This window comes from Siniperca chuatsi, linkage group LG3 (assembly GCF_020085105.1).
Source record: "Siniperca chuatsi isolate FFG_IHB_CAS linkage group LG3, ASM2008510v1, whole genome shotgun sequence".
Lineage (NCBI taxonomy): Eukaryota > Metazoa > Chordata > Actinopteri > Centrarchiformes > Sinipercidae > Siniperca > Siniperca chuatsi.
The window spans coordinates 5,810,102-5,833,098 of record NC_058044.1 but is presented as its reverse complement, the minus strand read 5'-3'; the positions used below and the strand labels follow the sequence as shown (position 1 = coordinate 5,833,098).

At 40.1% G+C, this 22,997-nt stretch overlaps 1 protein-coding gene across 2 annotated transcripts in view; it reads right to left on the bottom strand.

Moving 5' to 3' along the window:
* Positions 1 to 455: 455 nt before the first annotated feature.
* LOC122871543 (synaptogyrin-1-like) overlaps positions 456 to 22,997 on the bottom strand; it is a 28,306-nt gene continuing 5,764 nt past the window's right edge. The window contains exons 2-4 of one of the 2 annotated variants that reach the window (XM_044186769.1): positions 8,115 to 8,352; positions 5,661 to 5,806; positions 456 to 2,612 (exon numbers count right to left, since the gene is read on the bottom strand). In XM_044186769.1, coding sequence (XP_044042704.1) covers positions 2,397 to 2,612; positions 5,661 to 5,806; positions 8,115 to 8,352 — 600 coding nt within the window. In that variant the 3' untranslated portion in view covers positions 456 to 2,396. Of the gene's footprint in view, positions 2,613 to 3,252; positions 5,396 to 5,660; positions 5,807 to 8,114; positions 8,353 to 22,997 lie in introns of those variants that run through there. The other variant, XM_044186778.1, reaches the window with a different exon arrangement.

Genomic DNA, 22,997 nt, shown 5'->3' with positions numbered 1-22,997 from the left:
CTGGACACTGTTTTCAGAATCAAGACGATTCGGCTCCCATCCGGAAGTTTGCTGAGTTCTCAGACCATTTCCACAATTGAGAATGACTTCCGGATGGGAGCCGAATCGTCTTGATTCTGAAAACAGTGTCCAGTGTGACTGAAACCTTTTCTACGATGGTACACCCTTGGACCAATGAGGGACTACACCTTCCTGCTCAGTATCACTGCAAGATTGAAAACATTTAAAATGAGTTTATATCTACAGTTACTTTGTTTGTAAGTGTGAGGAACACTTTAAATACATTCATAAGCATTCCTGTACAAACAATCTAGACAAGACAGACACATTGCTGTTGTTTGAATTTGTAAGCGAATATGGTAGATGTATTGTATCCCCCACACTAGATGTGTCTAAGGACAGAAGATGGCAATGAAAATGCAACTAAAATCCAAAAATCCCAGACCAGTCATTCATGTCTTTATCAGTATCTTCTTTATTTTTATTGGTTAAAATCGAACACATCAAAAACATACATTTGTACACAATCTTTTTCTTAAATCGAACTTTTTTTAAAGGAATTTCACAAAGGAACATCACACATTTCTACGTCTACATGGTTGTACAGTATAAAGTATATATGTGCATATACAGTATATACTTTGATAATTTGGTCACATTTTTTTGTTGCTGTATTTTTTTATAGTCAGTATTATTATCCCAAAATAAAAACATCTCCTTACCCTGAAAGCAACATAAAGGATGAGGCATGGATGACCTCACCATATATCTTATCACAATAACAACAGAACATAGGTCTTCTTTCTTTTGTCTTCTCTTTTTTATATAGAACTAACATAATGCCCTAAAATAAAGCATAATCTTTTTTCAAACACTCTAATATGCAAATTATGGATTTACATATATTTATAGAGAGATAGATATACTTTATTCTTTAAGAAAATGGAGCAATGCATGTTCATAAATACTCAGGATTTTCATGGTTGCCTCATCTGTAGAGTTGCTGAAATAAAAACACAAAAGATAAATAACCTGCAGTTCTTCAGTGTAGTTAGTTGTCTGTAGGCCAGCTGATATGAAACTGTCATTTTTGTGTCATTTGGGATGCTCTATAACGATACCAAATGCTTGTTTTGTTCATGGTTTTTACCTGCTTAAGGATAAAAACAAGACAAAATTCAATTAGCAATGGTCTTGCTCTAAAGATGCTGAAAGAGAAAGGTGATACTGTGCATGTTGGGTATACGTTGCCCTGTGTTCGTTGGATTTTGCTTGGCAGTCAGCACTAAGGCAACAATCGAGGAAAGAAAAAGTGGGTTCTTCAGGGAAACAGGAAAAAACACACTGTCCCACATCCACACATCATTAAAACCCAAAGGAGACCTTTCAACACACACAAACACACTCCGGTGTTACAGTTGAGGGGATTAGTTGCCAAATATGCCACTGTTGCTTGTTTGTCTATACAGAGATCCTGTAATGCACCTCTAAGGAGTTTCATCAGCAGAAACTTGTGTTGTCTGTTCAAAATCGATATGCTGTGAACGTGTGCTTTCATGTGTGTGTGTTGGTTTGTTGTGTGTGTGTGTTTCAATTAACACTGATCCCAGTCATTTTGCTTACTGACAGCAGACCTCAGAAGATGAAGGCAATGTGGCCACAAGCATTGATCTGCTACAGGGTGACCATTTCTGCAAAAGCTTGACCCCTTGCTGTTGTTCTACTACAGACTCACACCTAACTGACATCTTATCCCACCCCTAGCTGTTACCTGTGCCTCCCAAAATCTGGAAAGTTGTCCACACTTTCTGACCTAGAGATAAGTTCCTACATAAACAGATGGAAATCAGCCCAAAATGGCTCAGGTATGAAATCCACTAACTTCTTCCTCCAGCTAAATGCATTCATTGTTGCATGCACGCACTAATAATGACTAGGTCAAAATTGACCCAATTTAGGTCAATATAGCACCAACGCAATACTGTGTTAACTTTACCCAGTACCCATGGAGAGATTTTTATTTTAGTTTGGGTTAGTTACCCAAACTAAAATATGGTATGGTTGCAAACTGTTGAATTATAATCCACTCCAGTTCATTTTAAACTTAGTGTGTCACTTTTTGTTACTGATTATTAATATTACGTGTATCCTTTGCAGTTTGAATGCCATATGCACACTGTTTTGTACACTTAACAATAGATTTGTGACAGTTTTAAGGTAAAACTTAAGCTTGTTGTGTCTAACAGTGGGTCTGTGCTATTGCGTCTGTGCTATATTGACCCAAACATGGTCAATTCTGACCCAGTGATAGAAACTATACAAACCTCGCTCTAAATTAGAAACCGTGGGCAACTTCACCCAGAACTGCCCCCCCAAGTATATTTCCCCCCAATATCTCAGTAGTCCTGACGCTGGTAACCACCGGTGCCATCAAAGGCCCCGTCGCTGTTGGCCTGGCCTCCTCCTCCTCCTGGGCTCTCCACGTCGTCCTCACCGAAGGAAGTGTAAGGGGCTCCGGCTGCGTCCTGGCTGGGGTCCGTGTATTCCTGGGAGAAGAGGGCTGAATCGGCCCCTAGCTTGTACCTCTGGAAGGCCAGGAAGGACTGGCCCGCCTTGGGGATGGAGGGATCGGAGATGGAAGATGACAGGAAGGCAAAGAGGATAAATAGATGGATGGAAGGTGTGGAGAAATGGATAGATGTGGAAGCAGAGATGCAGTAGTGTTAGAGCAGAGGAGAGAGAAGGAAACATTGATTAGTTGGCTTGGAAAACTTGTGAAGCCTATTAGCTAGTTTGAGTGAGTCATTTAGTCAGTCAGAGCAAGTTAGTTCTACAGGCAGCAAGCAAAAAGGCTCTTTATCCATTGTTCAGCTCCATAATGAGAATCACCACCTCAGCGCCCCTCCAGTCCACAGTGGGATACGGACCAAGCAATTAAACTGTGTCTGAGTGCATTATTTAACAGCTGAGGCCCTGTACTGTAAAACGCCACAAATCTCATTTTTGTTGATGATTAGAGATGTTTCAAGACAACAGTGGATGAAAGTCAGAGATACCATGAGTACAGAGAGCAAACACAGACACTCAAGAGAGAAAGGGAAAACGACAGAGAGAGCTGAGCTGATTCAAGCTCTCAGTGCTGGGAAGTTTCATGAGGGTTTTATTTACTGGTGTGTCTCGGCTCGATCAGATTTTGCAGACAGATCTAATCTGTCAGTTTTGACTCTTTCAGTCAGATACGCCACTCTGTCCGTCCATCAAATATTTTATTGGGCTGGTTGATTGTATAATATGAAGACAAGTTAGTACATTTTTAGAAATAATGTAGTTATTGCGGTCCTTGTTTGATAAAATAATTAACGCAATTTATAGACTGAACCCTGAATAGTTCAGATTTTTTTGTTTTGGGACATTTTAGTATATTACTCATGTAATAAAAGTGATTTATGACCCAATAACACGCACAGTTACAAGCCATAAGAATCCTATGAATAGCCAATAAAACTGTTTGATATTTAAATTAAATTGTCTTAAAACTGTCCACTTAAACTGTAAAGCCAATCTCAAAAAGCTATAAAAACAACAAATCTAGCTATTAAACTTACTAAAATAGTCGAAGAGGGGAAAGCATTGACGTGCATAGAGATTTACCGGGAAAAACTTTGATACACTAGAGAAATTAAAGGAATAGTTTGACATTTTGGGATATATACTTTCTGGCCAAGAGTTAGATGAGAAGATTGATACCACTTTAATGGCTATCAGCTCAATATGAAGCTGGAGCCAGGAGCTGGTTAGCTTAGCTTAGCATAAAGACTGAAAACAGAGGAACCAGCTAGCATGGCTCTGTCCGAAGGTAACGCAATCCACCTAACAACACCTCTAACACTCATCCATCTACACATTATATCCCTTTGCTTGTTTGACCCTTAATTCCTGTCACTACAGGATGTCACTGCTCGTGGCCAAGAAATTCTCCGATACATAACCCCCTGCACCACTGCAATGTGTTGTTTTCACACTTTGTACAGATTTAACAAACGAGATATAACGTGTGAGCTTTATAGGTGCTGGTAGATGAATTCTGCCACCTCCAAACTGAGCCAGGTTAGCTGTTTCCCCCTGTTTTCAGTCTTTATGCTAAGCTAAGCTAACCAGCTGCAGGCTCAAGCTTTATATTTAAATACAGACATGAAAGTGGTACCGTATCAATCCTCTCAAATAAGTCTCGACCAGAAAGGGAAGTGTATTTCCCAAAATGTTGAACTATTCGTTTAAGGTATGGATTTGGGAGATTGAAGGCTTTGATTGTAGCTTCATCAAAAACCAAAAGAAATACAAAATGTTTACATTTTAAACAATGCACTCCGACAAAAGGTATAAAAACTCATTACAAAGATCTGAGAAATCACGTTTAAACAAAATTGTTTCATATAAAAACTGTCACCTTAATAATTCCGACCCCTACAACAAAAAGACAAACCACCAATCACTCTGTAAATCTTCGTGTAAATGATGAGAAGAAGAAGTGGTGGCCTGTTCTGTAAATTGAGACTGCACTTGTTTAAGGGCTCCTGGTTTGGTGGTGAAGCTACAGCTGGGCAGAGTGTGTACCTGTCACACACCTAGCTACATCAGCAACAAACTGCTGTCATGCCTGCTTTGAATATGAAGTAAAAACTGACCAAACACCAAAACAGAAAACCACATGACAGATGGAGAACACACGTTTCTGTGGGTTAACATCTTAACAACTTAAAATTGAATAACCAAATATATCTGGTTATATATCAAATATATCTTATCTGACATATCTTTCATTTGACATATCAAAATTTAAAAAAGAAATCTACATGAATATGTAATATTAGCTTTTGGATAGGAGCATTTTAAAATTCCCGTGGGCAGGCAGCTTCCATTCTAAAATGGATTACAGGTATTTACATAGGTATATAAGGCCAGAAATGTATAAGGCCAGAAATCTCAGCACTTGACGATGTAATTGTTGAGTCATGATCAGCAATTGAATCAACCCACCTGCACATACATTATCGTTATAATGTGCTTGGGTCAGGAAATAAGTTAATTAACTATGGTAGGCAAAAACATTAAGCAACATCTTACGGGCAATAATGATGGTACAAATGTTTTTCTTACTGCTGGATTACAAATACACTCACTTCCAGCACAATTTGATGTTACTGGGTGCCCTTAAACAAATGCAGCACATTCAAGTAACAGGAGTGGCCATCTGTGGAGGGTTAAGGCAGCAGGGGGAGAAGACAGAGCAGAGTCAAACAAGAGGTTGATTGGGCTGAGAGGGGAACAGCTTGTTGTATTCCTCTTCAAACGAGACATTCTTTAACTTCTCCATAGAGAAGAGAGCCTGAGCGCCCTGTTGGAACAACATCCACACACATATGAGTTTATATGTACAGATATACAAATGAACACGCATCCAAACACTAACCAAAAAGAAAATCGAGGAACAATAGTCATACACATTTTACACAATAGCTAACTGGCAAGCAAAGGAGGAACTGAAAGGTGATCCACAATCTTAGGTGGTCGGTCCCTTTATAGAACCATCTATCGCCACCGGATCGCGTGTGTCACGTGTTATGTTATACTGTGCACCAATGAGGTGTGGAGGCCCTTACCCAGGTGAAGATGGAGAAGAAGGAGAAGGTGATGGCTGCCCGGGCAGCATCCCCTCCCTCCCTCAGCGGGTTGTCCTCATGCTTGGTCACCTGCCACTGGTTTGCCAAGAAACAGAAACCCACAAACCACATGAAGGACCAGAATGCTGGGAAGAGAGACAGGTACAGAGACAGTGTTAAAATAATGATATAAGGATTTCTTTCCCTTTTCGTTGGAAGTAGCCAGGCTAGTTGTTTCCCCTACTTCCAGTCTTAATGCTAAGCTAGGCAAACCGCCTCCTAGCTCTTGCTTCACATTTAGAGTACAGCCACAAAAGTGGCATCAATATTCTCATTTATGTCTCAGCAAAAAAAGTAAGTAAATAAGCATTTCCCCCCCAAATGTTAAACAATTCCTTGTTTGACAAAGGCCAGAATCAGTTAACAAACCCAGATTTTTAGCCACTAATTGTAGGGACAATCAGGAATGGATTTTTAAAGAGATTTTTGTATATAGAATATAGAAGGTGCTGTATGCTGTTTGATTTTGGACTGTATTAATAAAATACTAAGACTTGACACTAACATAGGAAAGGCAGGCCAAGAAAGCTAAACTGTTATAGTTGGAGGTCTAGAGTGGGACATTATATTGTATATAATCAGCATAACAATGAAGAAGACATGGAGACAGTTGTGGATCAGTTGAAAACAGCAGGAATTACCCCCAAAACCAGATACAGACAGTTCTACAGTTCCGGTTAGAGGAGGACCGAGATATGAAGGGGATTCAAATAGGCAGTGGGTGAAACAGAAGATAAAGCTTAATCAGAAACATCCAGGTCTGATCAGGACACATATACCAGCTGTTCCCTTGTTTCAGTAAAGTACAAAGCATTTCATATTCGTAACATAGATACAGTGGGAGAATGAGAGAGAGAGAGAGAGGGAAAGTGTATGAGTGATGAAAAAAGGAATGGAGAATCTTGTCTGTGACAGGAATTACCTCATTAACTGATCAATCAACACAAGCCACTGTCCGACACACCAAAGTACAATGTCTCAGAGGCTTGTTAGCACCAGAAGAGGTCTCCTCCCCTTATTATGCCTCTCACACCTCCTCTCCTTTTGTTGTGATGATAACCTAACTACCAATTTCTGAAATGTCAGAATATTCAGATGTTTTTTTTTTATAGACTGCTCATATTTTCTCTGAGGGTGGGGTATTTTGGGGGATTTTGATTAGCTGGTAAAATCTGTCTAGAAAAAAAGGGAATAAAAAATGTTCTCTGATACTTATAACCTAACTATAGCACCTTGACCCCCTACTCCAATACATTGCAGTCTGGGAGCACAAAACTGGTGTGACAGACTAGAAATGTAGTCAGGAAGAAGGCAATACTGACACACAGCCTGTATGCTGAGTCAATTTTGTATAGATGGTTAAAACCCAGTATGATAACAGCAGCAATACCAATCAGCTGTATGGTCACTAGACTGTTTCTTTGGAGTGGATTTAACACTGGAAAAGCATAAACTAAATTAAAATAATTTTCCTTTAGTCTCTTTTGTGTCTGAATTTGCTGTAATGCTAGCCATAACAACTTTATAAGCTAATACTGGGTCTGCAGGTCCCAGGAGGCGGCCGTGTATCTCAAAACCTTATGAACAAATCTCCATAAAATGTGAAAGTCCTTGGGCCATTGAATGACTGAACAGATTTGGTTGGTGTGCTAATCTTTGGGGTACATTTGCACAGTCAATAAATGTTTTTTCTGTAACTCATGGCAGTAATGTCTTTGGGTGGTACAGCAAGCTAGAAAACTGCATTGGTGGGACATGTGCTCTCTGATTGCCTTGTCGTAATTTATTTTATTAGCTTGTGTTTTTGTCCTACATGCTGCTCAGCACTTTATGAATCTGTTTTGAAAGTTGTTATTCCAGTTGAAATGATTTGTCCCAGGTTCATTTGTATTAATTTTCCGGCACACAGTGTCTTGTTCATGCATCCATCTGTGTTCATGCTATACAGTCAACATTGTTTCTTACACTTAAGAAGCTTCACTCTTCTGCAGAGTGGGTATGAATTTAGGAAGAAAACATTATTGCAGACCTTGGTTGCACTCGATAAACTGAGATTTATTTCAAATATGTTTAAAATGGGTTCGAAAAGAGGATATTTTATTTAAGCCGAGATAATCTAAAATCTTTACCTGAACTAAAAAAATCAGATGGCTTTCCTTTTATTGTGGTACTTGGCTGAGCTTTACACGGTTAATATAATGCAGCCCAGTCTATATTTGTATAGACTTGTTCAGTAATACATGTGTAAAAGTAATCTTTAACTGTCTTTAACTGTTTAAAAAAAGTACACGAGTGTTAAAAACACAAAATCAAGATGCTTCACAAAAACAATCCACTATTGTATCTTTATTGTCAAGTCATAAGGTAGATGAAATATATAGATAATGAGTTTACCTGACAACCCGATATCAGCCAGCACTGCCTTCTTACGGTCTTTGACGCTGGTGATCTGGGGGAAGTAGACGTCCAGAGCCAGAAAGGCCATGCAGCAGAGGAAGGCCATGGAGCCCATAAAGACGCCGTAATTACAGGCGTTCTGGTTGCGGTTGAAGATGCAGTACTCCTCCACTTCGTTGGGGCGGTTGATGTAGCCCTCGTTGGCGATGCAGCCGAAGATCACGATGGAGAAGAGCTGCAGAGGAGAAGAGAAGAAGGGGTGGGACTGACTGTGAGAGAAGAAACAAGGCAGCCCCTTGTAGCTATGGCACTGATAGGACCTTTGGATAAAAGACCATCAATAAACAGGATACAATTTAAAGACATTTTTGTAGGATAGATCTGTCTTTCAATATTTTGACTGTTAAGGGCAACACACACTGGCTGAGTATGGTGTGCCGAAAGACCTGTGCCTACCAATTTTAACCCCACATACCAGCCTTGTCTTCACGCACGTCAGGATACACCACTGTCCTATTCCCTAGCATCAACGCTCCAGAAAAGCAGCACTTTTATCATGTTTGCTCCTCAAATTGGCACAAACTGGCTACCATGCTTTAAGTACTTCTTCTGTCTGTTTAGCACGGTCGGTGTGTGCTACGGACGTCAATTCACGGCTGTAAAATGACACAACACTACACAACGTGGCCTGAGTGTTTTGCACGTTAAACCAGATAACACCAAAAGATGAACGACAGCAGTCTATGAAAAGGAAGATTTAGGCATTTATGTGGCGTTTCATAGTGTCTGACAATATATTTGCATCTTTGGGGACAGTATTAACTCATAATGGAACATCTATTTACTGGAAATATAATTAAAGCTGCAAATGACAATTTTTGCATCATCTATTAAGATATTTTATCAATTAATCAATTAATTGTTTGTCCATAAAATATAAGAAGAAATATAGAACAAAGACTGTGTTTGAAGTCTGCTTGCCATGATCCCATTGTCCATCCTGATTATGCTTGTACTTTTATGCTTAGTGTATAGTACGAGAACAGACAAGTGGAATTTTTTCATTCACTAATCTGAGCTTCCTGCTCAGTACACCACCACCTCACCCTGTTCTCAATTTGCATGTTTTGTAATAATTCATAAAAGCCCTTTCCAGCCCAAAAGAATACCACCTGCTGTAGTCCAATGGTATATTTAGACTGACCGGGTAATTTATGAATAAGAAAACACTTCAGCGTGACGCTCTCAGCCAATAAGGTCACGACAACCCAGCAGGGGACTTTTATGAATAATCCGTCCCTTTTTCAAACAGTTTTGCACAATGTGCCTCTGGGTTTTCTCTTGAAATATGGAGTTTGACTGCGGAAAAAAAATTAGCCTTTCTCTGCTATTTTGCAATTTAGTCAGCTACTGAACACACAATGGTATGAATAATTCATATATAATGCTTAGTGAATGCGTTATGTTATGTGAACAAGGACATATAGGCTATATCCAATTTTGAAACTAATTAGTACATTAGACAGTCTGTTAACGTTGTCTGAAAATAGGATTTAACACATTCTGTTGTGTTATTGTCCTGTACTTATTGGTTGTTTTTTCTGTCCAGGGACTGCAGATGCAAATTACCTAACTCTGGTGCAATTATTTTAATTGTGCATGGTCCCTACCAAATAAACTAAAATAAAAATAAATTCAAGTTATATTAAATTACCTATTTATCATTTTCAAATGACAATTCATAACAAGCGTCTTTAACCTTTTCTACACTGTGGGCTTCCACCATATTTTTAGCATCATGTAATGTTCTAAACAGTACTGCAAGTGCTTTGCATACCAGCATCATTACATTTCTAAATGCCTATAACTGATAAGCTTGAATGTCTGGTTAGCTAAATCAACACAGCAAAGAACACACACAGGCATTTCTCCTCTGCTTTACCAGAATCTTTGAAAGTAAAATTGCACTTCAGGCGGAAATCAATATCTTTGAACAATTTGTCAATTTTCTTCTTGAAGGAATAGTTTGACATTTTGGGAAATCCACTCTTCCTTTCTTGCCAAGAGTTACATGAAAAGGATGAATACCAATCTGATCTGTCCGTTCAATAAAAGGCTACAGCCAGCAGCAGGTTAGTTTAGCGTAGCATAAAGACTGGAAATGGGAAAACAGCTAACCTGAGACAACAAAATCCTTGTTTACACTTCAGTGCTTGTAGGTATTACCAAATGAGACATAACATGTTAATTCGTGATCTTTAGAGGTGCTGTTAGGCACCTTTGGACAGAGCCAGGCTTGCTGTTTTCCGCTGTATTCGTATTAAAGATCGCATTTCCCAAAATGTTGAACTATTTCTTTAAATTCTGCATCTGACTCCTGGAGCCTCATTACAGAAAAAAAAAAAAAAAAACGTTTCAAAGATAGGACAAATCCTATCTTCCTATTACAGAAGCAAATCCTAAACTCATGTCTGTGTCCTAGCCTATCTCAGACCACGTATCTTAACTTAAGAAATTCTAACTAAAACTGTAAACTTGATTCTTTAATCGGCACTCGTCACTCCTGTCATGCCTGTAGGCCTATCTGTGTTTAGAATATACACGAGACTGCCTGTATCCTTGACAACGGCTGTCTCACTTCACTTGTCACTGGCTAGCTAGCTTGCTATAATGGACAAGAAAAGACGGGTATTCAATTTGAGCTTTGATGAGTCGGAATCATAATATTTTGGTGTTCATGTTGTTCCCTATCTTCATTGTCATTGCCATACAGACCTAACAACAGTGCTGCTGCCATTTTTGGTAGCTATTTTAAATTTAGGACAGGGTTTATTTCAGACATTGCTGATAAGTGGTATTATTTAAAATTCACAGAAGTACATCGGCCGTAAGCTGAGCTGAGAGCAACACATTTTTACCATTTACCATTTTTTCTTTTACCAGGATTGTTTCATTTTTCAAAAAACAAAAACTTATGCCATCAAATAAATTCGAAAGAGGCTTTAATAACATAAATATCTTGTACATATACAGCGACTTTACAGAAACCTGGTGCGCACTCATGCTGTGTCTGCCTATGTTAACGCAGTATATGATACTAATGCGTTATCATGTGCTGAAAGGTAACTCAAGACATGTTGTCATAAACATATTTAAGTATTGTGTATTGTTTTTACAAAAAAATAATCTTGTTTTGTTGGAAATTGCTTCTATTTTTAATTCAACTGGTGGATTACACCGGCCATATGAAATCCGTTTTAAACCAAGTGTTTAATTTTAAAAATGCATGATGGCAAGTTGAAATGTAATGCTGATTTTCCTAATTGCAAGAACGTGCTGGAGAGGTTTTATCCTGACAGGGTTGGTCTGTCTAAAGTGATGGAGAGGCGAGAACAGCAACAAAATGGAGACAATCATACTGTAGGAGGAGGTTACTGTAATAGCATCTGATCCCTCGCTCGTTTACACTCCTCTGCATTCCTCTCCTTTCATCCTCTCTCCTTTGTCCTTTCTTTTACTTTCTTCTCCTCTCCTGTCTGCCTTTGCCTCGAGGAGTGGAGACACAAAGGGCTACAAAATGGAGTCAATAACAGGAGCAGGTTACTAAGATACCATCTAATCCTTCTCTCCTCTCCTCTCCTCTCCTCCAATCAGTACAGCATCACAGGGGCCATAAATATGAGACCACACACACATACAAACACCCATAATGTTAATATTCCACCCTGCAGTGCAGTGTAGCAGTCTACTTTGTACTTCACTTGATAACAGTGGATCAGACAACTCCATCCAACTGACAAAACCTCAGAACAAACCTCCAGGGAGCTAGTTCTGTCTGGATAAGACCTAGGCTGAGTGTGTTTATGTTTGTCTCCAATCTGTGTGTGGATTTTGCTGTAGTGAGTGACGGATTCTGAATGTGCGTGTGTAGTGTGTGTATGTGATAGAGAGAGTAAAAGAGAGACAGAAAGCTTGGGTTGGTGAGCTGCTTGGATAGTTTACCCAGCTGTTGTGTCTGCGTTTATGTGACAAATGACAGCGATACAAAGGGAGAACACACAATAGACTGTACTTTCACTGACAACTCAGACCATGAAGGCCAACAACCAGGCCGGGAGGAAACAGGGTCAGTCACGATGGGGATTACAGCACAGTTTTTCTCTTCCACTGTTTCCTTCTTTATCTGCTTCCAAGCCCATCTTTCCACTGTCTGGTCCACACTTGAGAAACCACATTTTCACTGCTGACATGAGTACTCAACATCTGAAGTGCCAGCAGAAGCAGAATATAATTCTGTTAAATTTACCTGACACAGACTTCATTATTTCAAGAACAGAGAAACCTTATTAAACCTGATGTGGATTTTCTTACTCATTTACTAACTATGAGCTTTAAAAATAATAACACAAAGAATAATAACTGAAAAAAGTGTTTTGAGCACCTTCAGCAATGAGATGACACCTGAAACATATTATAGAAACTGTCAAAATGAAGCAAAGGGGAGATCTTAAAAGCATGAAACAGAATGAAAGAGGACGGAGGGTGTAACTGAATAAACCAATCAAAACAAATGTTCCCAAAAAAAAAACAACCTTAATTCAAGGTCCACTTACTACTTTCCAAAGCTTTCAACCATATCCTGTAGTCCTCCTCAGTGGATAGAGTTATCATATAACATACTGAGGTTATGTGATGACAACTGAGCAAACTCCATCTGCTGAGGAAGACAGGGAGCTGCGGTTGAAAGTCCGGAGAAAGCTAATAAGACACTATGCTAGTGGCGTGGCTCTTGGGATCATAGACTGTATATAAAGATGGACAGGTGGGGTTTATGACCTATACTGCAGCCAGCCACCAGGGGACGATCGAGGTGTTTTGGCTTCACTTTTGGGGAGCAGTCATGTCGTCCATCTTTATATACAGTCTATGATTGGGATGGTAATGTTGGCCGGTCTGTATGGTATGCCATTTCAGTCAATATTAAATAAATAAATAACTACATAAAAATGCCTATGAAATTAATATAGCTATGAAATAAATAAATGAGTCAATATGGTTCATTAAATAAATAAATAGGTTTTTATTTCATAATGCCACATTTATTTATTTCATGGTACTAGTATTTCATAATGCCACATTTATTTATTTCATGGGACTTTCATGGGTCTTGTTTAATAACATTTTGTTGATAAAAACAAAAAATATAGACTAGGCCAGGTCTATTCAATTGGCGGCCCACAGCCCACATCCGGCCCAGAAGCAACCTACGAGTGGCCCAGCATACATAAATCTGATATATGACAAAATAAGTAAAGTATATATATTGTGTATGGAAGTAGCTAACGAGTGAGCCATCTCGCTTCCTTCTCATCTTTGTTGAGAGTTCCACATGCGCAGTACCGATCGGGCAGGATGTTGACAGATGTAGCGACACCGCCAGTCATATCTTTCACAAACCAATATTTTCTCATGTGAGTTTCGACCACAAATAGTAGCTTTTCAAAACATCTGGCTATTGACAGTCACAAGTAGGGAAGTGCTCTACTGAAAATATGTCTCTGTCAACCCTGAAATGTAAATTTGACAATTAAAACAGTCAGTTTAACACTGCCTGGACTGGCAAGTATTTGTTTATTTTACCACCATCTCCAAACGCCTGCTATTTTTTTTATTACATTCATTTGCATTTGTTTAAAATTTGTTATTACCAAAAACTGAAAAAAAAGTTTTAAATAGGCTGCTGAAAATGTCTGGCCCATCTACATTTCCTGGTTTTAAAATCTGGCCCAACTGAATTTGTAATTGAATAGGCCTGGTCTAGGCTGCAATACATTTCCTACAAAAGTATTTGCCAATGAACATACAGTATTTAAGGGGAATTCATCAAGTCTTTGAGGTTATACATCACAATGCAAAAAACTACTACCATAGTAGGTTTTGTCATGTACATGTTTGGTTTGAAATGGAGGCTTCATATCTGAAATGCTTTTCTAAAAGTAATCTGCTTTTTTGTAGCTTTCTTGAGCATTTCCAGTCTGACTTTTCTTTCATGTAGGGAGAGAGCATGCATTCGAGAGTGAATTTTAAATCATAAATCATACCTGATGAAGTAATCCCTGAGTCACTTGTATTAATCAGCAATAACACAGGTGACTCAGTATATTGAGGTATATATGGTAATCATCGCTCCCTCCCCCTCGTCTTCTCCCATCTCCCCTCATTACTGGCCCTGCCTCTGTCCACAAGCATTCTTGAGAAAAATTAGCGTGCTTCGACACACACACACACTAACACACACACTCAACCATATACAGCTTAAACACACGCATAGTTTGTCAATTGCTTCACATGCCCGGCTTACTTTAAGATTTAGGTCTGGTCTTTTGTATATTTTACTTGCTTACTTGTTCTCGTGCCTCTTTAGAAAATACTTCTATATGCACCATAAGTGTAAAAAAAGCACTTTCTTTAACACATTAAGGTGCATATCTCTCTCTCTCTCTCTCTCTATATATATATATATATATATAGAGAGAGAGAGAGAGAGAGAGAGAGAGAGTTGGGATATATTAAGAATTTTTTAGTAAGAAACTTTTTTTTCACAATATCTTTAGACTGTTTCTCAATTTGTTAGATAATTTACATGGCAAACATTTTCTAGATGTCACTGAACAGACATGGTGAAATTTTAAACTCACTGGAAATCATTTCAGAGACACCTACAAACCCTGCAATGAACCTGCAGTTACCAAAAATGTTTCAAATACAGTCTCAGGACCTTCAGAGTGAACCAGACAACTCACATCATTTCTCTATTGCTATTGTCGTTCTGTCATTGTAGAAATAAGTACACTGACCCGAACACACTTACACTTAACCTACTCACACACATTTGCATGTTTGTACATTGCAGCAAATTTAAAGTTATTTATTATGTGCCTATCTGTAAGACTGAGCCCAGCCACCCTACGGAGGATTGGAGACAAGGGGCAACCTTGGCGGAGTACAACACCCACTGAAAACGTGTTTGACTTTGTGCAGAGAATATGGACACAGCTCTCACTTTTGTTATACAAGGACCGGATGGCTCGTGGCAACGGCCCCAGTACCCCATACTCCCTACTGGATTCCCCAGGGGACACGGTCGTAACACTTCTCCAAGTCCACAAAACACATGTAGACTGGATGGTCAAACTCCCATGATCGACCTCTGCCAGGGATATGGGTTCATACTCTGCCTCCTCCACAGAGGATGTGTTGGTCGGGTTCAGGAGCTCCTCAAAGTTCTCTTTCCACCGCTCGACAATATCCCCAGTCCAGGTCAGCAGTTCTCTACCCCAGCTGAACACAGCCTGAGCCAAGCCCTGCTTTCCCTTCCTGAGTCATCGAACGGTCCCAGAACTTCCTTGAGGCCAACCGAAAGTCCTTCTCCATAGCCTCCCAGAACTCCTCCCATACCCAGGTTTTTGCTTCAGCGACTGCCAAATGTGCAGCCCTTTTGGCCTCCCAGTACCTGTCTGCTGCTTCAGGAGACCCCTGGGCCAACCAAGCCCGAAAGGCCTCCTTCTTCAGCTTCATGGCTTCCTTAAGGTTCCTAGGTTGCCGCCACAACAGGCACATATGATCAACAATTGAGGCTTTGAAAATGGCCCACTCGGATTCCATGTCCAAAATTCTCCCCAGGTTGCACGAGAAATTCTTCCGGAGATGGGAGTTGAAGATCCCATGGACAGGGGCCCCTGCCAGATGTTCCCAGTTGACCCTCAATACACGTTTAGGTTTACCAGGTCTGTCTGGCAGCCTCCCCCACTATCTGATCCAACTCACCACCAGGTGGTGATCAGTTGACAGCTCTGCTCCTCTCAAAGACATACGGCCGCAGGTTTGATGATAGGCCACAAAGTCGATCATCGATCTTTGGCCTGAGGTGTTCTGGTACCAAGTACACTTATGCTCGAACACAGTGTTTGTTATGGCCAATCCACAATTAGCACAGAAGTCCAATAACAAAACACCACTCCAAGCCGTTACTCTCAATCACCCCCTCCAAGTTTCTCCATCGTTATCCACGTAAGTGTTGAAGTCTCCCAGTAGAACTAGAGTCCCCAGACAGAATCCTTTCCAGGACGCCACCCAGAGACTCCAAGAAGGCCGGGTACTCTGAGCTGCAGTTCGGTGCATCATCCTGGGTTTTGTGAGTATCCCTGAACCTGCCCAATGCTTCTCACCCCGGGCAACTCCGGAAAAGGAGAGAGTCCAGCCCCTCTCCAGGAGTTTGGTTCCAGAACCAGTGTGCGTTGAGGTGAGCCCAACTATATCTTGTTGGTACTGCTCCACCTCCGCTTCATTCCCCACCAGAGAGGTGACATTCCATGTCCCTAGAACCAGTCTGTGATGCCAGGAGTCAGCATGTCTACATCCCCGCCTTTTCCTGCCACCAGGCTTACAAAGCACATGACCCCAATGCCTATCCCTGCAGGTGGAGGGCCCACAGAACGGCGGCTCCATGTAGTTCTTTCAGACTTTGCCCCACCGAGCCCCATGGGTCAAGGCCCGGCCACCAGACGCTTGCCAGCAAGCTCTCCTACCGGGTCTGGCTCCAGGAGGCTCCCGTGTCCCTTTCCGGGTGCGGTGCTGCAGCATCAACTTGGCCGATTCATATGGGGTCTGTGAATCCTGATAATGAAGGCATAAAATGTCCAAAAAACACATTGATTGTGATAACAATTAGCTTCATATTGTGAACTACTGGAGTTGAGAATGTTTTTACACAATGACTATGGAACGTGTACATCTGTGACTCTCGCTGTTTTTTATTTGGATGCAGAAGGAAGTTTGACAGTTTCTGTAACATGGACAGCAGGACCTGCAGGGACACTAGTTTTAGTGGTGTGACGCAGTTTGGTTTTATGATGCTCCCCTGAGAAACTCCACTGGGAAACAAATTCACCGCCAGGGATTATCTTTCTCTATGTGCCTCTATTTTCCACACTCTCTCTCATTTCCTCTGCATGTTCCAGTGACACAAACATCAAACACACAAATGCCCTTACTTGAAATAAGCATTGGTTTTGGCATAACCTAGTTCGTTGGGTTTGAAAACACACATCGTCTTCTGGGTCACAATTATATTTGCTGTCACATGGCAGGGGGAAGATTGAATTACTGAGCTTTTTCTCCGGCTGCTTGCAGAAATCCGGCCGGGTTTGTGATGGCTGGAGCATTTCCTTCACATGCACATCAACTGCATATTGCATGGTGTAACGGTCATTTTTCTACTTTGCGTGTCCCACCAAGATACATAAGCATACTTTAGAAACAAAAATATTGAACTGAACACAAAAATGCCCAACAACTGAAATGTGCTGAATACTTGAACTCAATGCACCTAAACATTCTTCACTTGCTTAGGAGCTATGAACAGTGGAGCATGTGATATGGTTTCATATCTGACTCTCCTTCACACCCTCCTCCACTCTTTTTTGCTGTGATTCTATCGGTTTGACTTCTTTAGGTGTGTATATGTGTGTGTGAGTGTGCATGCGTGCGGAGGTTCCCTCGCCCCTCTGATCCAAAGACAGATCACAAGGCTTCTGGTGGTGTTGAAAGCAGGCACTGTGAAGGACACCACGTGGGATTCTGATCTTGTGACCATCAGAGGATCACTTACAAGTTGCACATTAGGGATGCCGATTGCCAGAAGTGTGTGTATGTGTAAATACTTGTGAAACTGTGTTCATGCATACGTGAATGCATGTGCTTCCTCCAGAATCTTCTGGTCTCTTTCTACCTTACTTACTCTACATCTACCTTTCTTCTTTTTGCTCAAAATTTAAGCAAAATTCTGGTATTTGGGTGATTGCTACATGCAACACACACACACACACACTGCAAACAACAGTCTCAGCCATTGAGTAGGTCTAAATCATATCAGTCCAGTCTGGCTGGTTGTGAATGATTTAAAGCTGCTGTTGTGCTGGCTGAAAGGCCTTTTGGATCCATTGTACAGACCAGACAATTGAGCCGGGCCTCATGTCACCCCGGTATTCACACACTGTACCTCACACAAAATCCTGTATTAGAACTAGCCACGCACACACAGAGGGACACATCACACCATGGCTAAACTTGTTTTTAATGAACCTGCCTTTGTTTGTGGAATTGTCCTCAAGTATCAGTATATAGGCAGTAGACAGAATATGGCAGACTACTGCACCAATATATAAAAAATACACACCTGGTTCTAAAATTCTTTAAAGAAGTTAACTGGTATTAGCAACAAGTAAATCTGCCCCATTGGCTTTAAGAAAGTTACATTTTAGAACAAAAAAATGTAACCACTTAATTCACATTTGTAGCATGTGTACTTTAAATTCACATATGTAAAGTTAAGATTAAGTCCAAAAAAGTAAGTTTAGGGTTAAGGCTGAGCAACCAAAATTATTTAAATTTAAAGTCCCTTCTTAAAGTTTTTCTCCGTGTGCCTACAGTTGGATGTTTGAGCTTCACTGTGCAGAATGATGTATGTGCAGAGTTTGACACTAGAAGGTTGTTTTCACATTCATCTGATGAAATCTGATTTTCATCTGATTTCTTTGTGTTCATAGAAAATGTGATTTTAAGGGGTGGGCCTACGAGCATGATTTGTGACATCACAAACAGTTTGGCAGCCAATCCTGGTTCAATTTGCAACTTAAACAAGTGTGATGTAAAAACCTGAAGTCGCCAGTGCACATACAGAGACATCTTGTGTCCAGTAGGAAAACTTTAGAAATTAACAACATTTGCATAGTCATAGTTTCTGGAATTTTTAATGAGCTAGAAGGAGTAGATGCCTTTTTAAGGATTTTAATATTTTAATTATACTTTTTTTGCAGAAAAAACATATCAGGCACACATTATTGTTTCAAGCAGACTATTTGTATATATGTTTTAATACATGTTTGGAGGGGATCTTTAAGTGCATCACACAGCTGTGCCATGGAATGTCGTGTTGATAGATACACGTCAATTGACACACTGACCCATCATATAGACAGAAGTGGTCTGGGTATAGGAGTCAGCATGTGCTAATCTGGTGAGCTAATGTGACAAAATAGCTGCTGTTTTCTGGAGTTCTGAAATGTGTCTTCACTGGAAATAGGACAGTGGTGTATTCTGACGAGCGGATGCACGTCGACGCAATGACACATCAAGATGTCGCCAGTTTGTGGGCTTACAAAGAAAAAACTGTGGGTGCATCATATGCCACAAGTATGAGTTTTGGTTATGTTTAAATATGAGTTATAGCTTTTTATATATGTGTTTTTGCTGGATCTAAAAATGTCAAGTTTAGATTGAGGCTGGAAGAAAACAAAAGTTGTCAGAGATAAGGGTTAAGGTGGGAGTATGCTCAAAACAAACTAGTTCGTATGGCATTTATGGTGTTCATGGGCACTCGATTGTGCCCACGAAAAGTGACAGAAGTAGTTGTGTGAAGATTGAAAAAAGACAACTTTAGAGAGAAGTTCAAACTTTGCCTACTTTCGCAACTCCAGACACCTGGCCAATCACTGCATAACGTGGGCATTAATGTTGGATTATCGGTTTAGGAAAGTTACAGAAATTGTCAGATAGATCTCTCCCCAATTCTGAGGTCGGAAAGCTGTGGGGAGCATTCTTTTTTTTTCAACATCTTTTTATTTCCAAAAAGTGTACAATAACCAGCACCAATTGGTAAACATAGAAGTGAAATAGTACACTGAGTATCCTCATATTCCCCAACCCTGCCCTCTGTGAGGAAGCATTCTGATGCATTAAGTATGTAGCATTCGGCCTGACAACCGCCACACCTTTTCTTTACCCTATTATTTTCTAATGTTAAGATATAATACTACAAATAAAACAATATGTAATAATGCAAAAGAAAAGGATAAGGGCCATGTGAAAAAATGGTATTCTGAGAAATAAAATCAGAATTCTCAGAACTCTTTTTTTACTTCCATTTCCACTAATCTTGCACTCCACAGTTCATTGTAGTTTTTGTGACATGTGTATTTGAAGCATTTGTTGCTCTCACTATAATTCACTCTAGATGCAAATGCAAAAATGTACACCATTTCAAAACTAACACTTGAAGAAAGAACCAACTCTGCCAAGTGTTATGATACATTCATCACTGAGAGAAGACAAAGCTGTAGATGAAAGACAAGGTGGAACTGGATCCTCTATAGAAACACACTGAGTGATTCAATTAGTGAATTAGTGATTCACTGAGGTTTGTATATGAACTGCTGTCAGAAGCAAACAAAACCATAATGACAGAAAACGACTGCAGTGAATGATTAGTAAAATTGTCTTGTAAAAGGACTAAAGGAAACAGATGTGACAGAGAGAGGTAATGTTCACTACAAGTCAACAGTGAGTTAGCAGAACTGCTGAATAATACAGGATCACTGCTGGAGGACATTATATACTGAGTATGTGTGTGAGGGTGTGTGTGTGTGTGGGCTTATTGTCTGCTGCAGCATGTTGGACTGGACTGGGCATACCTGATTACAGCTGTCACCATGGCAGCAGCTGCTCATGTAATGAGAGAGAGAGGGTGAGATAGACAGAGAGAGAGAGAGAGAGAGAGAGAGAGAGAGAGAGAGAGAGAGAGAGAGAGGGAGAGAGAGAGTGATAGAGAGAGCAGACCTTGTCAAAGTACAATTCAAGGAGAGCCACTGCAGCACCAAGGGTACACAATGAGAGACAGACATAATCACAAGTCCAGGACACAGCGGCACTCATATCCACACATATACACTCTGTTCTACCCACTCACTCAATCACACACACACACACTGCTCTCTTCAACATGTCTCTCATTTTCTGCCTTTTCAATCCCTCACCATTTGAATTTGGGAGGCAATTAGTGAGAACATGATCAGATGATTCCAGAAAACAAGGTTGTATCGCTGTAAGGAAACAGACGGTTCCTCAATCTTGTAATGCGAAGCATAACAGAATCAAGAGAGAGTAGAACTGCAATCTGGACTGGCGGTCATTCAGTTACTTCTGCATGTGTTTTTTAAGTATGACGGTTCATCATGCTTAAACAGCTTTTTCACTAGATGTTATATTAATTTTAGGACCATACCAGTTTGTATTTATATAAGCCTACATAAATGCTGATTAAATATGTATCTGACACAATAAAAGATGGAGCCTACTAAATTTGGCCCACCAAAATACTGAAGGTCCTAGTTCAAAAATATTAAATTGATCATCTTAAATTATTGATATAATATGAATGAAAACTTAACTGGGAGAATGTGACATGATCAGCTATTGAAAAGACAAGGTACAAGGTAGATTTATTATTTTAGAACACAGGGTTGTGAAACAAGATTTAAGTTGCAGTTCCCTTTATGCTACTCACAGAAAGAGACATTAAATACAAAAAGTATATACAGTAGATGATGAACAATACTAAATCATAGAGATAAAACTATTTTACATGGTGGAGTGCTGAGGATGAATTAAGGAGTCTTACAGCCTGTAGTCTGGTGGTACGGCAGCGGATACGTATGTATCTCTTGCCAGATGGAAGCAGGGTGAACAGGCTGTGGCTGGATGGGTACTGTCTTTTAGTATCCTTTGGGCTCTGCGCAGGCACCTCACCTCATCGATATCACCGATGCTCAGTAGGTTGGTACCAATGATCTTCTGAGCGGTTTTAATCACCCGCTGCAGAGCCCTCGTATCACTCTGTTGCATTTGTTGGAACTACAAAAACACAGTCCACTCGAAATTGTACAGCGATGCTACAGAGTTGAGTTTCTTCCCTCACAAGAGATCTTTTGATGAATACAGACACACAAACCCGGCAACAGCCAAGTTTCATTTTGGCCTGTTATCAAGTTATAATCCATGTATTTTGCTTCACAATTCCGAGTCACTCTTACCAATGTGTCCAAATAATTTTTCACATTCACACACTCTAGTTTTCCCTTGTGTATGGAGCAAAATGCTTGCGCTGTAGAGCCCGACTGTGGTAAAGGACATTAGTGCTGCAACTATAGCAGGCTGAAGTGGACAACACACAGTAGAGTAAAGTAAAGTAAGGATCTGCATTTGATCAGCTTTATCTTAGCTGATACCGATCCATTGAAATATGCCCAGATCGGCCCTGATACTGATCCATAGGATCTGCTTAGGACATCTGTACAATGTAGACTTGACAATAAGCACACTATTCTTTGTTATATCCTGTTGCTATTGATCAAAGGTTTTGAACCCCAGTGATTTCCCCCAGCAAATCTTTAAATGGTGATAATGACGCCTCATTTGGGAACAGCATCCTGTCCTTTCCTCTTTTTACTCCTTGATTTCATCACTCTTTTTATCATTGTAAACTGTCTGCCAGTCCTGTTGTCTGAATGCCAAACTGCCTCACCTATTGATTACAACTGCATTGCATACTCTTTGATCACTACCTCTCGGCCCACCGTATAAATGTGCTACCCTGCCATTGTTGTGGGTGTAGTTTACCCACTCAGACCCACTCTTTGTGTCTGTGAGCTAACCGTTAGTATCCTATTAAACAAACCACTCCAGCAAATGTCCACAAAGGATTCTGAGTGATTTCTTCAACAACATCAAGTCTATGCTAATGTTGATCAAAGTGACATTATCATTACAAGTATCACAGTACTTAAATTGCATTACTGTTCAACACTACTGTGACTTTCACAAAGATGAACGCAGACTTGATGTTCACTATATGGATTACACAATTAAAGTTTCAATAGTCTGCTAATAGATTTTCATGTTGTACAGAAATTAAACCAATGGATTAGAGCTGCGACAATTAGTCGAGTAATCAATTAGTTGATTGACAATAATCATTTTAGTAAT